Below are 11,816 nucleotides of genomic sequence, written 5' to 3' on the forward strand. Positions count from 1 at the left end.
GTATGCTGGCATCTACACATTTTCTATTCTGTTATTTTTTATCTTCAAGGTCAACTTATTATTATTATTGAGGAGTCTAATGTCTGTTCCATTGTGCTCCTGAAACAAAGTGAATTTCCACCCTGGGGGAATAAAGTTCTACTCTATTCTATTCTATTCTAATAAATTAGTAGTAGTCGTACAAGTAGTCGTACGAGTACTGGTTGCAGTAATAGTAGGTCCAGTTTCCTGGTGAGGTTCTAAACAGCCAAGAAGAGCAAACATAAATAGACCAATCAAAGTAGAAAGGGAAGCAGACTGGCAATTAATCATCCAATCAGCATCAGCTGTGTGTATCTGGACCTGAAAATGCCGACTCCTTATAAAATCTGAAACTAATGAAAATGACCACCAACCTAAACTTGAATTTTCCAAAAATCAGTGTAGTTGTTAAAATGTCCATTTGGTTTGGTGACCACTTTAAATTTCAAGGTGCAAATCTTAAAAAATAGATTGTAGACGAAAAGAACATCATTGTACGGATGAATTTTTATTTCTCCTGAGAGTAAGAATAAAATCCAGTAAACATAAAAATCATATGAGTGACAATCAAAGTAATACGTCTAAATCAGTCATGACAGTATAATGACATCATAGTGATAACAGAACAGAATTTAATCAAACAGACCATGTGGAAATGTGCTGCTGGAAATTCACAAGTCTGAAGAGTTTCAAATGAAACTCAGTCACTAATAAACAGCTGATATACACTCACCAGCCACTTTATTAGGTACACCATGCCAGTAAGGGGTTGGACCCCCTTTTGCCTTCAGAACTGCCTCAATTCTTCGTGGCATAGATTCAACAAGGTGCTGGAAGCATCCCTCATAGAGAGTTTGATCCATATTGACATGATGGCATCACACAGTTGGTGCAGATTTGTCGGCTGCACATCCATGATGCGAATCTCCCCTTCCAACACATCCCAAAGATGCTCTATTGGATTGAGATCTGATGACTGTGGAGGCCATTTGAGTACAGTGACCTCATTGTCATGTTCAAGAAATCAGTCTGAGATGATTCCAGCTTTATGACATGGCGCATTATCCTGCTGAAAGTAGCCATCAGAAGTTGGGTACATTGTGGTCATAAAGGGATGGACATGGTCAGCAACAATACTCAGGTAGGCTGTGGCGTTGCAACGATGCTCAATTGGTACAAAGGGGCCCAAAGAGTGCCAAGAAAATATTCCCCACACCATTACACCACCACCAGCAGCCTGACCCGTTGATACAAGGCAGGATGGATCCATGCTTTCATGTTGTTGACCCCAAATTCTGACCCTACCATCCGAATGTCGCAGCAGAAATCGAGACTCATCAGACCAGGCAACGTGTTTCCAATCTTCTATTGTCCAATCTCGATGAGCTTGTGCAAACTGTAGCCTCAGTTTCCTGTTCGTAGCTGAAAGGAGTGGCACCCGGCGTGGTCTTCTGCTGCTGTAGCCCATCTGCCTCAAAGTTCGACGTACTGTGCGTTCAGAGATGCTCTTCTGCCCACCTTGGTTGTAACGGGTGGTTATTTGAGTCACTGTTGCCTTTCCATCAGCTCGAACCAGTCTGGCCATTCACCTCTGACCTCTGGCATCAACAAGGCATTTCTGCCCACAGAACTGCCGCTCACTGGATATTTTTTGTTTTTCGGACCATTCTCTGTAAACCCTAGAGATGGTTGTGCGTGAAGATCCCAGTCGATCAGCAGTTTCTGAAATACTCAGACCAGCCCTTCTGGCACCAACAACCACCCCACGTTCAAACTCACTCAAATCACCTTTCTTCCCCATACTGATGCTCGGTTTGAACCGCAGATTGTCTTCTTCTTCTTCTTCTTGAGTTCCGGCAGTGTAGACTCTGTACTGTGCATTACCGCCCTCCACTGGTCGTTATTTTAATCTACTTCAGATTTTTCCATATAGTCCAGTTTCATGCAAAAACTTCAAGACTGCTCTGGAAATCAATTGATGGTTCTCATCAATGTCTTCACTGCCTCAGCATATGACACGTTGTCTCGCTCCCTCACAACCTGCACCTGCCTGGCCTTGATAGTATATTCACATCCATGATATGCTGCCACATGGCCCCCCCCCCCCACAGTTAGAGCATTTAGGGACATCTGATCTACACTCTTTAATTCCATGTTCTCCGCCACACTTTGCACATCTTTTCTTACCCCTAGTCCGCAATATGTCCATATCTTTGACAGTTGTAGCAGCGCAGCGGCGGCCTCACGTACCTCCTCACCCGATACTACCAAGAAAAACTCTCCCTGGTCACTCAGTGCCTGCAAATGTTAGCAGAAGCACCTCTCCCTTCAGAAGCCATATAGCCTCAATTCCCTTCCCCGCTACGCTATTCTCCTAGTTCTAATCCTAATCTGTCAAAAGAAAGAGAGAGGAGTTTTACAGTTGTGATCAAACAAACGAAATGAAAAGAAAGAAGGGCCAACAGAACAGTGAGAAACCACCAATGACAGAAGAAACCCGACTACACTGTATCCACACTCAATTCTCAATCTTCAGGAGATTGTCCTGACCACGTCTACATGCCTAAATGCACTGAGTTGCCGCCATGTGATTGGCTGATTAGAAATTAAGTGCTAACGTGCAGTTGGACAGGTGTACCCAATAAAGTGGCCGGTGAGTGTAATGACATCATGGTGATAACAGAACAGAATTTAATCAAACAGACCATGTGGGATTAAAGACAGTAAAAGAAATGTGCTGCTGGAAATTCACAAGTCAGAGGAGTTTCAAATGAAACTCAGTCACTAATAAACAGCTGATATATCCTTGTTATGGATATAAACATGTTTACAGACACATAAAAACCTCTAATTGTGTAAAAATAACCCAGATTAGTGGTTAGAGAAAACTTCCACGGTAACAGCAGAGCTGTAGACCAGGCGCTTGGTTGTGTTTGGAATAAATTATTCTGACATATTTACAAGTTTTTTTTTGTATTACCTATTGATGCCGTTTGAATATTTGGTGTTGTTCGCACATTAAGCGTGAACCCGTCAACAAGTCCTATTTGTCACGGCTAATGAAATCCTCGGGGTCTACAGTCTTCAGCTGGGACGGCTGGAGGGTGTCGGTTGGATGTGACGACTGAAGGACGGATGTCAGGCAGAAGTTTTGGTTTCCCACTCCTGAGGAAACAGAAACATCAGAGAATCCATAATCCGGAATTATATGTCGGAAGATTTTAGGCTCTGAAGGGGAAATGTAAAGGAACGGTTCCCCCATGAAGGCACATCTGTGACCTCTGACCTTTCTCCTCTGGAACACCCTCCCATGTTCGATGAGCAGCGACGATGGCGCTCGTCTCAGAGAGGTTTTAGCCGAGGCCGTTCGTCGCAGCAGAGGGTTCAGGAAGCCCGCCTGGACCAGCAGAGACCAGTACAACCAGTAAACCCAGTGTGGCTGATGTATGACACGTGAACATGTCCACGTAAAGCCCTCGGTCCCACCTGAGCGCGCTCCGTGCAGATGGCCAGTGACTGCCTGAAAGAGGTGCGTTTGTTTTGCCTCACAGCGGACGTCAGGTTGCTCTCTGACCCCGCCCTCAGCTGCACCGTCCTCCTCCCGGTCAAATCCAGCTTCTGGACGCCCCTCTCCACGTCGGACGCCCTCCCGTCTGAAACACAAACGCCCCCCCGGGGTTCTTGACCATGAGTCTCTGTTTCCTTACGATTGTTTATTATTTAAGTCAAATAGGTAAACAAACAAACAAACAAACAAACATGTGGTTTATTCCTGAGGTGAGACTCACTGCATTTAGAGGCGAAGGTGTTGCTGTAAGTCACAGAGTCTTTAGACGACACCGAGCCGCTCCAGTCCTGAGCGCTGTGGAGCTGGAAGAACCCAAACACCCATCATCATCATCATCACCATCATCATCATGACGATAGTCATCTTCTCAGGTGGTGGGCCAGTCCAAGCCTTTGCTCAGCAGCTCGTACCTTGTGCTCCAGTATGGAGGTGTTGGAGTAGATGGGAGGGTCTCGACTTGGGAGACTGAGATGGAACGGGTCGTCCATGTACGTGTTGGAGGTGGGGAACTTTCTTATCTTCAGTCCACTGAGGAGGGTAAAAGAACTACAAAATGAATAACTACAGAGAAAGAAGAAGACAAAGCCAGGACAGCAGAAGATAAAGAAAAGAAGACCAAAGCAAAAAGAGGAAGACAACAAAACAAAGCAGCACAAAAAAAGACTGTGTTGGCGGATGGATACGACATCAGTGAGACCGGATCTCGTTCTCATTGGTGGAGTAAAGACGTAGCTCGTGTGTTCTCGTGACTTTTTTGTTTCTTTTCATTTTTTATCATTGTTTACATAACTTCTATATAATTAATTATACACAGGTAAAGTCTGTATGTCTATTAGTTGATAAAAAATATGCTTTTTCCATAATTTAGGGGATTTTGGGGCTGGAAGAGATTAAAATGATTTTAGTTGTTTTAAATGTTGTTTGACTTACAAGTTCAGTCACAGAACAGATTCAACTTTATCTCGAGGTTCTACTAAAGATGGAAGTCATTACCTGAGGGCTCCGCCTGTGTGCTCCTGCCTATCGTTGTCATGGCGACTGTGGTTGAGAGCTCCGTCCTGCAGCAGCTTCAACCACCGCTCCTTCTCGTCTGGGCTGTTGACCTGAGTGACAGATGAACGCGTCAAATCGATCTGAAGTAAAAATGGACCGTTACTCGACGACAGCTCACCTCCAGCATGGCCACCTGGTCACCGAGCATGCTCAGTGTAATCCTGTAGGAGTGGTCAGTGTCCGGTCCGGCTCTGACCTCACATCCTCTGAGCTGGAGGGTGTACTGAGGCGACTGCTCCTTCTTCACCTCCCCTCCGTCCTCCTCCTCCTCCTGTCCGAACATGTTGAGCAGACCCGCCTCCACCCGACACAGTAAACTCTGCCACTGACAGTTCATCAGCACACTCAGGTAACCTGTCAGCCAAACACACCTGAGGTCAGAGGTCACGCTAACATCACATCTAACATGACACCTGCTGAATTTAAGGAACCTGTTTAATGAATATGATTTGGTGTTCCTCAAGGTTCTACTCTCGGACCACTGCGATTTTTAATTTCTAATAATCTGTTTGTTTTACGGAAAAAACACTCGATAAAGTCAGTTTTTTTGTTTCTTGATGCATAAAACTGCAATTATCCACCCATTATAGTCGTCATCTGTCTCCTCATTGGCTAACTAGCTGTCTCACACATCACATCTGATGAATGAATAAATATCTTCCTCCAGATGATGGACCATGATCACATGACTACCTTTGTGTCTGTTGAGGCTGCAGCGAGCTGAAGGATTCTCCTCCTCAGAGTCCGTCTGGATTGAGCTGGACTGAGGAGACACAAATGAAGAAGACTCTTCATATCTCTATAGATCTTTAAAACGATCCACATCAGAGTTTAAACTTCTTTTAAAGCCAAAGCACAGGATTAGCAGAACCGGGACGCGTCTCACCCTGCAGGACAGCAGCTGATCTGACGTCAGCAGAGACGAGGAGCTCCGACTCTCCAGTTCACCTCCGGCGCTCACCTCCTCTATCACCTGCACACACATGCAAAGTATAACAAACCGTTTACACGTCCAGAACCGGTCCAAACTGCTGTGGAAATAAGTGTTGGGTGGGCGATGCTGACCTTCTTCCACTCGTCCGCCTGCTGGAAGCTGCTGTATCCCAGCACCAGCGTGTCTGAGCCCAGTAGCACCAGTTTGAGCTGGTGCTGGATCTTCCTGTTGCATTTGGACTTGTAGACCAGCTGACATCCACGCAGGTTGAGCTCCAGCTGAGGCAGCAGGTCCTGAGCACACTTATAGCACTGAGACACACCAGGAAGTGTTAGGACACCGAGCTCCTCCTACTGGCGAAGAACCGGAGAACCTGGTCTTCCTCACCAGCAGCGCGTCGTTCCTGATGATGAAGAGCTGTTTGGTCCACTGTCCCAGCCACTTCCTCCTCCACAGGTAACCGCAGAGGCGGGACTCGGGGACGGGCCTAAGACATGGCTGGGAGGCGCTCCATTGGATGTAGTGAGCTCTGTCCTTCACAGGCTCCTCCTCCTCCTCATCCTCCCCATATGACTCGTAGTGACTGCTGTCTGACTCCGCCTTCTCTGAGGGAACGACATAATTTTTTTTTTTTTTAATTTTAACAACATAAAGTGAGCGTGTGTGTGTGTGTGTGTGTGTGTGTGTGTGTGTGTGTGTAGATACCAGTGATGGATGCGGTCGTGTCAGCTACATAAGGCTCCGCCTCCTCATAGGTATCATCATCATCATCACCTCCTAGGCCTCCCGGAGGGAGGGGCGGGACCTCAGGGCCCTGGATATGACATCACAGGTAAAAAAGGGGTGTGGCTTTAGGTTGGGATTCAACGACGACCCCGACCCAGACTTGCTAAAAAGACTGAAGTGACAAAGAGGAGCCTCCACAGTCGATGGAGAGAGATTTTCATCTCTGTTGTTTTATTGGTTTGAATGCTTTAAAACAAACACGCAGAATTCTAACACCTTCAATTCGTGCGATTTTACAAAAATTAGCAGCAATTTACGAAACTTTTTAAAAATCTCCAATGTTTGGTTTGGAGCCAAGGGTCAAAGTTCACATTCAACAGAAGAAACCACCACAGATGAGGGAAACAGTTCACCCCCACATCCATTCACCGCCGAAGTGAACCAAACGTCGCGTTTGTGAGCTGCACATGAGCAAATCTCCCGGGAGACGAGGTAATTGTGTGTTCAGTCCATCCATCACGTACACCAGAAGCTAATCGTCCGCCATCAGTGACCACTTCCTCCCTCGGCCGCGCTCCCAGCCAATAGGACGGCAGATGGAGAGGAGACAACCTCATATGTAAACATCCTGTCACTCCCTTTGGTGCGCACACACACACACACACACACACACACACACACACACACACACACACACACACACACACACTGCCGTCTCCTCCCAAACCTCAGGAGGACTCAGTCTGTCATTACTGACCCACATCACAAACCTCCTCCTCCTTTATCTAAAAAAAATCTGTTTCTTCTTCTTCTCCTCATCCTCAGCGAGAACATGGAGAGGTCAAGAAGTGAAGACGAAAAACACGACAACCTGCTAGTAAATAAAAATAATAAACGTGTGTGTTTACTGCAAAACGTCTAATACGCACGAGTCTTTCCTTTGTGTCCCAGCATGCCATGGGGGAGAAATATTTGACTCACCCCGTTTCCTAGCAACAGAGTCGAGTCCCGCTTCGACACCAGTTCAAACTGGACGGCTTCTGGACAAACATGCACAAAAAAAAATTACTGATGAAGATTTATTTGGACATTTTCGTTCAAGCTGAAGCAGGAAACACACAAGCGGTCGCTGTGGAGGACCTCCTGCTACCTGGACCGGGGGCGTGGATCTGCTCGTTGCTAGGAGACAGTGATGGACAGCTCATGATCATGTACTCAGCATCTTCCACTGGAAACACAAACACAGCCTGGGTGAAGTTCACAGCTTGATATGTACTACCAGTACTACTACTAGTACTAGTGGTAGTACCCTTACCTGGAGTGTCATGTGTCTGCAGGCTGGTCAGCAGCTCTGTGATGGATTTCTTCTGAGCCTGAGCGATGTAACTCAGATTCTCTGAGTCCAGCACCGACAGGAAGGACTGCAGGTCCCAGATCAGCTTGGCCAGCACTACAATCAATCAATCAATCAATCAATCAATCAATCAATCAATCAATCAATCAATCAATCAATCAATCAATCAATCAATCAATCAATCAGTCAGCTCTGTTTCTAGCTCCTCAGACAGTTGAACCCGTTCCTCAGGTGTTTTTTTAACCCGTTCTGTGACTGTCAGGCGTCGTGAAGGAACAGCAGCAGCTCAGTTGGCTCCAGCAGGTTGTTGACGGATGAAATCTGTCCTGAGGTCAGTCTGTGTTGGCCCGTGAATGAAGCCGTTGTCCGTCGCAGCCGACTGAACACTGACTTTGTGTGTGAGCTGACATCATTGAAGGCAGCGACGTGAGACGCCTCTCACTTCATATTATCTGCTGCCATAAACACACAGAATCTTTTCTGTGCGGCCGCATGAGTCCAGATGGGTGTTTGTTTAGACCTCAGTGTCTCTGACAGGAGGTTTTATCTTCTAAACATTCCTGCTGACATCACCAAAGAGAACCTTCAGCAGCATCATGAACCTTTAATAACTCAGTCTATTAGTCTGGAGGCTCATCTGATTTATGGACAGGCTGAGCGGTCAAACCTGCGGTTTATTGGGCTGCAGGTCCACAGGATGACGTCCCCGGTTTGATGTTTGTTAGTCGGACGTTTGTTCTAAAGTGAACTCAAACAGAAGCTGCTGCTGGTTGGAGGAAAATGATCCATGTGGTTTATCCAGTTAATGAGTGACTGAGGTGTCCATCACATTCAGCCTTCACAGGTTAGCTGATGGGACTCACACTGATAAGCCGGATTTTCAACTCCCAATAAATACTCTCTGTGTCACGTCACCTTCAAACTCAAGGTTCCTGAGAAGAAGCAGGAGAACAAATGTGTTGAACATTTGCCGCATTGATTCGACCGGCGTTAAACTGTAACGAGTCCCAGAACCAAACGCCAACGAATCACCGATGCTCCTCCTCAGTTTCACAAAGGTTTGTATCTTCTTCCTCTCCTGTGGGCATGTCAGCCTTCTTCATCTCACTCTCTAACACCAACTACCTTCATGTCTTCCTCACTACATCCATCCACCTTCTCTTTGGTCTTCCTCTTTCCCTCTTTCCTGGTAGCTCCATCCTCATCACCCTTCCACCAACATCCTCACCATCTCTCCTCTGGACAGGTCCAAACCATCAGAGTCTGCTCTCTCTAACTTTGTCTCCAGAACAGCTCACCTTTGCTGTTCCTTTGATGAACTCTTTTCTGATCCAACCTGGTCTCTCCTAGAGAGCCTCAACATCTTCATTTCCTCCACCTCTCAGCTTCCTGTCCGATACTATTCATTCTGTATATCAATGATATTTGTAATGTGTCAAATATGTTGAAATTTATTTTAATATGCTGATGACACAAATGCATTTTGTTCAGGTCACCTTTTAGAGGTCACCACCGCAGAAATGAGTAAATTAAAACACTGGTTTGGCGTAAATGAATTGTTTTTGAATCTGAGTAAAACCAAGATCATGCTGTTTGGAAAACGCACAATAGATGTACAAATCATGGTAGATGAAGTTAAAATCGAATGTTTATGAAAACAAATTTCTGGGCGTACTACTGAACCACAAAATCTGCTGGAAACCCCATATAAGTCACATAACAAAGCTTGCACGTAGTATTGCAATTCTGGGTAAAACAAAGCACATATTGGACCGTAAATCACTACACATCTTATATTGTTCACTTGTACTGCCCTATCTAAATTATTGTGCAGAGATTTGGGGTAACACCTATAAAAGCAACTGCTCATTCTGCTCAGCACCACTGTCTCCAATGCGTCCATCATGGCTGGTGCTTCAGAACATCTACACTGATCCAGAAGAGTTCTGGACCCTGATCAACAACAACAACTGGAACCGTAGAAGGAACACTAGACCCGCGTAACCATCCTGACCTGTATGAATGAACACAGTGTGGATTATCAAAGAAGGGGGGACATGAAGACACGAGGAGACAGAGAATCCACACAGACGGACGTTGTATCGGAGCTGAGTGGGGGGTGAAGGTTGAAAGTTTCTGATTAAAGCCTCGCTGCTGACTTCAGGATGTCACAGATCTGCTTATCAGCCCACTGCTGATTTAAACAAGGAGCTGCGCATACCTCACACACCCTCCACACACATTAACATCAACAACAACAATGACAACAACAACAACAACAACACAAAGGGTCTGTCTACTGGGACACGGCGGGGGTTCACAACACAGACGCCTGGACGGAAGAAAGAGTTTGTGTTTGTGAACGCAGCTTATCGGACCATCAACATTACTTCCTATGTCTCGCTTGATGCAGGACACACACACACACACACACACACACACACACACACACACACACACACACACACACACACACACACACACACACACACACACTCTTGGAGACCATGTGAATGAAAGACACAATCTCATTCTTGCAACAACAACAGGAACAAGAGTGGGCGACAAATCTGAAATCATGAAAATCAACAAACGGAGGGAAAAAAACACGATAACACACAAAATAAGAAATAAACTCATCAACAAACAAACAGAAATTTAGATTTTTTTTTAAATAACAACAATCTCCTGTGTATCGTCTTTTGTATTTTTCTCACTTGTCACTGTTTTCAAGTCAGAATGTTGTTTATTTGTTATTTTTTGTTGTTTCCAGAGTTTAGATCAGTCGATAGAAGATAGAAAGTTCTGTTTCCCCAGCCAGTGAAACTGATCCTGCAGCTGTGAGTGTGTGTGTGTGTGTGTGTGTGTGTGTGTGTGTGTGTGTGCGTGCTGCTGGGGCGTGGAGCAGCTTTCTCTTTCATCCTCTGGTCGGTAAACACAGGGCAGCAGAAACCTTTACATGACTGAACTGATGGGGCCTCAAATGACATCACCCAACCGACCAATCAGAAGCTGCCTGATGCTCAGGGAGCAGGAGGTCACAGGATCTGATCCTGAGGTGTTCCTGTAGGTCTGTGTCTTTATTATCTGTTAGCATCATATTATACTATGGGACTAGTTAGCATTAAAACAACCTTGATCTCATCAGCTTCAGTTTTGGCTGAAGACCGGAGGTCTGATTGGACCTGGTCATCCATGTGTTTATTAGAACCGGCAAAACAAACTGAATCAGACCCAAGTTGAAGGAAATGGTAATTATTTGTGTAGTTGACAGTTTAAACACGTGACCATGGAGCAGAACTAACAACAGCAGGCGGTCAGAGTGTTTGAGGCGGTGGGAATCTAAACAGTCTATTAGGTCCGTCTCCTGAGGACAGGCGGGAGTTTCCGACCGTCTGTGTGATAAGAGAAGATTCTTCAACAAACAGGTTTAGATGATGAGTCATTTGGATAGTTTTCATTACCACTAAACTCTTATTAAAATATTATTATTATTGGATTATTTTTAATTCATCATTGATCATTTTGTCCTTGTCTCTCTGTCTTTTGAGTTTTATCACCTCTGAGATGGACAGACATTAATATATTCACCTCTGACTGATTCTACTGTGACTAAAACCTACTACTACTGCACTGCCGACTCACAGCTCACCTACCGGTAGGTCCCAACCTGTGATACTGATATTAAACCTCAGTACAGTAATATCAAACACAAAGCATCAGACACACTGAATTTCTTTGGATATTCACAAGTTCATGTTTAGAATTTGGTAATCAATATCAAATACTGTGACTTTTAACTCTTATTCTTACTTTGAGGTCCTAGACTTTCATTATCACATATAATGTATTCAGGTTGTTATATATAATTCTAGTTGTTCCAGACGTTTTCCTTCTAGAGTCTTTAATAAAGTGAATATTTTACCTTTCTGTTTGTCCATGTCTGTCGTTTCAGCAGCGGCTGATCTCCAGGCTCATGTTTCTGACTCCAAAACATCAAACTGATAGAAACAGAGGGAAGTTTTCCTCCGTCTGCTCTGTGTGAATCAGATCAGACTCCTCCCCCTGTGTGACAACATCAGGAGGGAGGAGTCAGACGACAGAGGGAGAGGATGAAAACCAGCATCCTTACTGGGAACCACAGCCTGATGATCGTCTGT

At 45.2% G+C, this 11,816-nt stretch overlaps 1 protein-coding gene across 1 annotated transcript; it reads right to left on the reverse strand.

Annotated features, from left to right (window-relative positions):
• Positions 1-521: 521 nt before the first annotated feature.
• si:dkey-220o5.5 (actin filament-associated protein 1-like 2) lies at positions 522-11,811 on the reverse strand. Its single transcript, XM_068311759.1, has 16 exons — positions 11,582-11,811; positions 7,618-7,752; positions 7,453-7,530; positions 7,284-7,342; positions 6,282-6,390; positions 5,964-6,181; positions 5,708-5,887; positions 5,529-5,615; positions 5,336-5,405; positions 4,761-4,996; positions 4,583-4,692; positions 4,000-4,117; positions 3,810-3,891; positions 3,508-3,674; positions 3,308-3,418; positions 522-3,186 (listed from the first exon to the last, which is right to left on the reverse strand). The coding sequence occupies exons 1-16, from the start codon at positions 11,595-11,597 to the stop codon at positions 3,160-3,162; spliced, it is 1,803 nt and encodes a 600-aa protein (XP_068167860.1). The 5' UTR covers positions 11,598-11,811; the 3' UTR covers positions 522-3,159.
• Positions 11,812-11,816: the final 5 nt, after the last annotated feature.

The sequence above is a fragment of the Antennarius striatus genome, chromosome 3 (assembly GCF_040054535.1).
Source record: "Antennarius striatus isolate MH-2024 chromosome 3, ASM4005453v1, whole genome shotgun sequence".
Lineage (NCBI taxonomy): Eukaryota > Metazoa > Chordata > Actinopteri > Lophiiformes > Antennariidae > Antennarius > Antennarius striatus.

Coding starts and splice junctions, on each gene's coding strand:
- si:dkey-220o5.5 (XM_068311759.1), bottom strand. Junction 5,888..5,963: donor TCAGGAACGACGCGCTGCTG/GTGAGGAAGACC, acceptor GGTGTGTCTCAG/TGCTATAAGTGTGCTCAGGA. Junction 5,406..5,528: donor ATCAGCTGCTGTCCTGCAGG/GTGAGACGCGTC, acceptor GTGTCTCCTCAG/TCCAGCTCAATCCAGACGGA.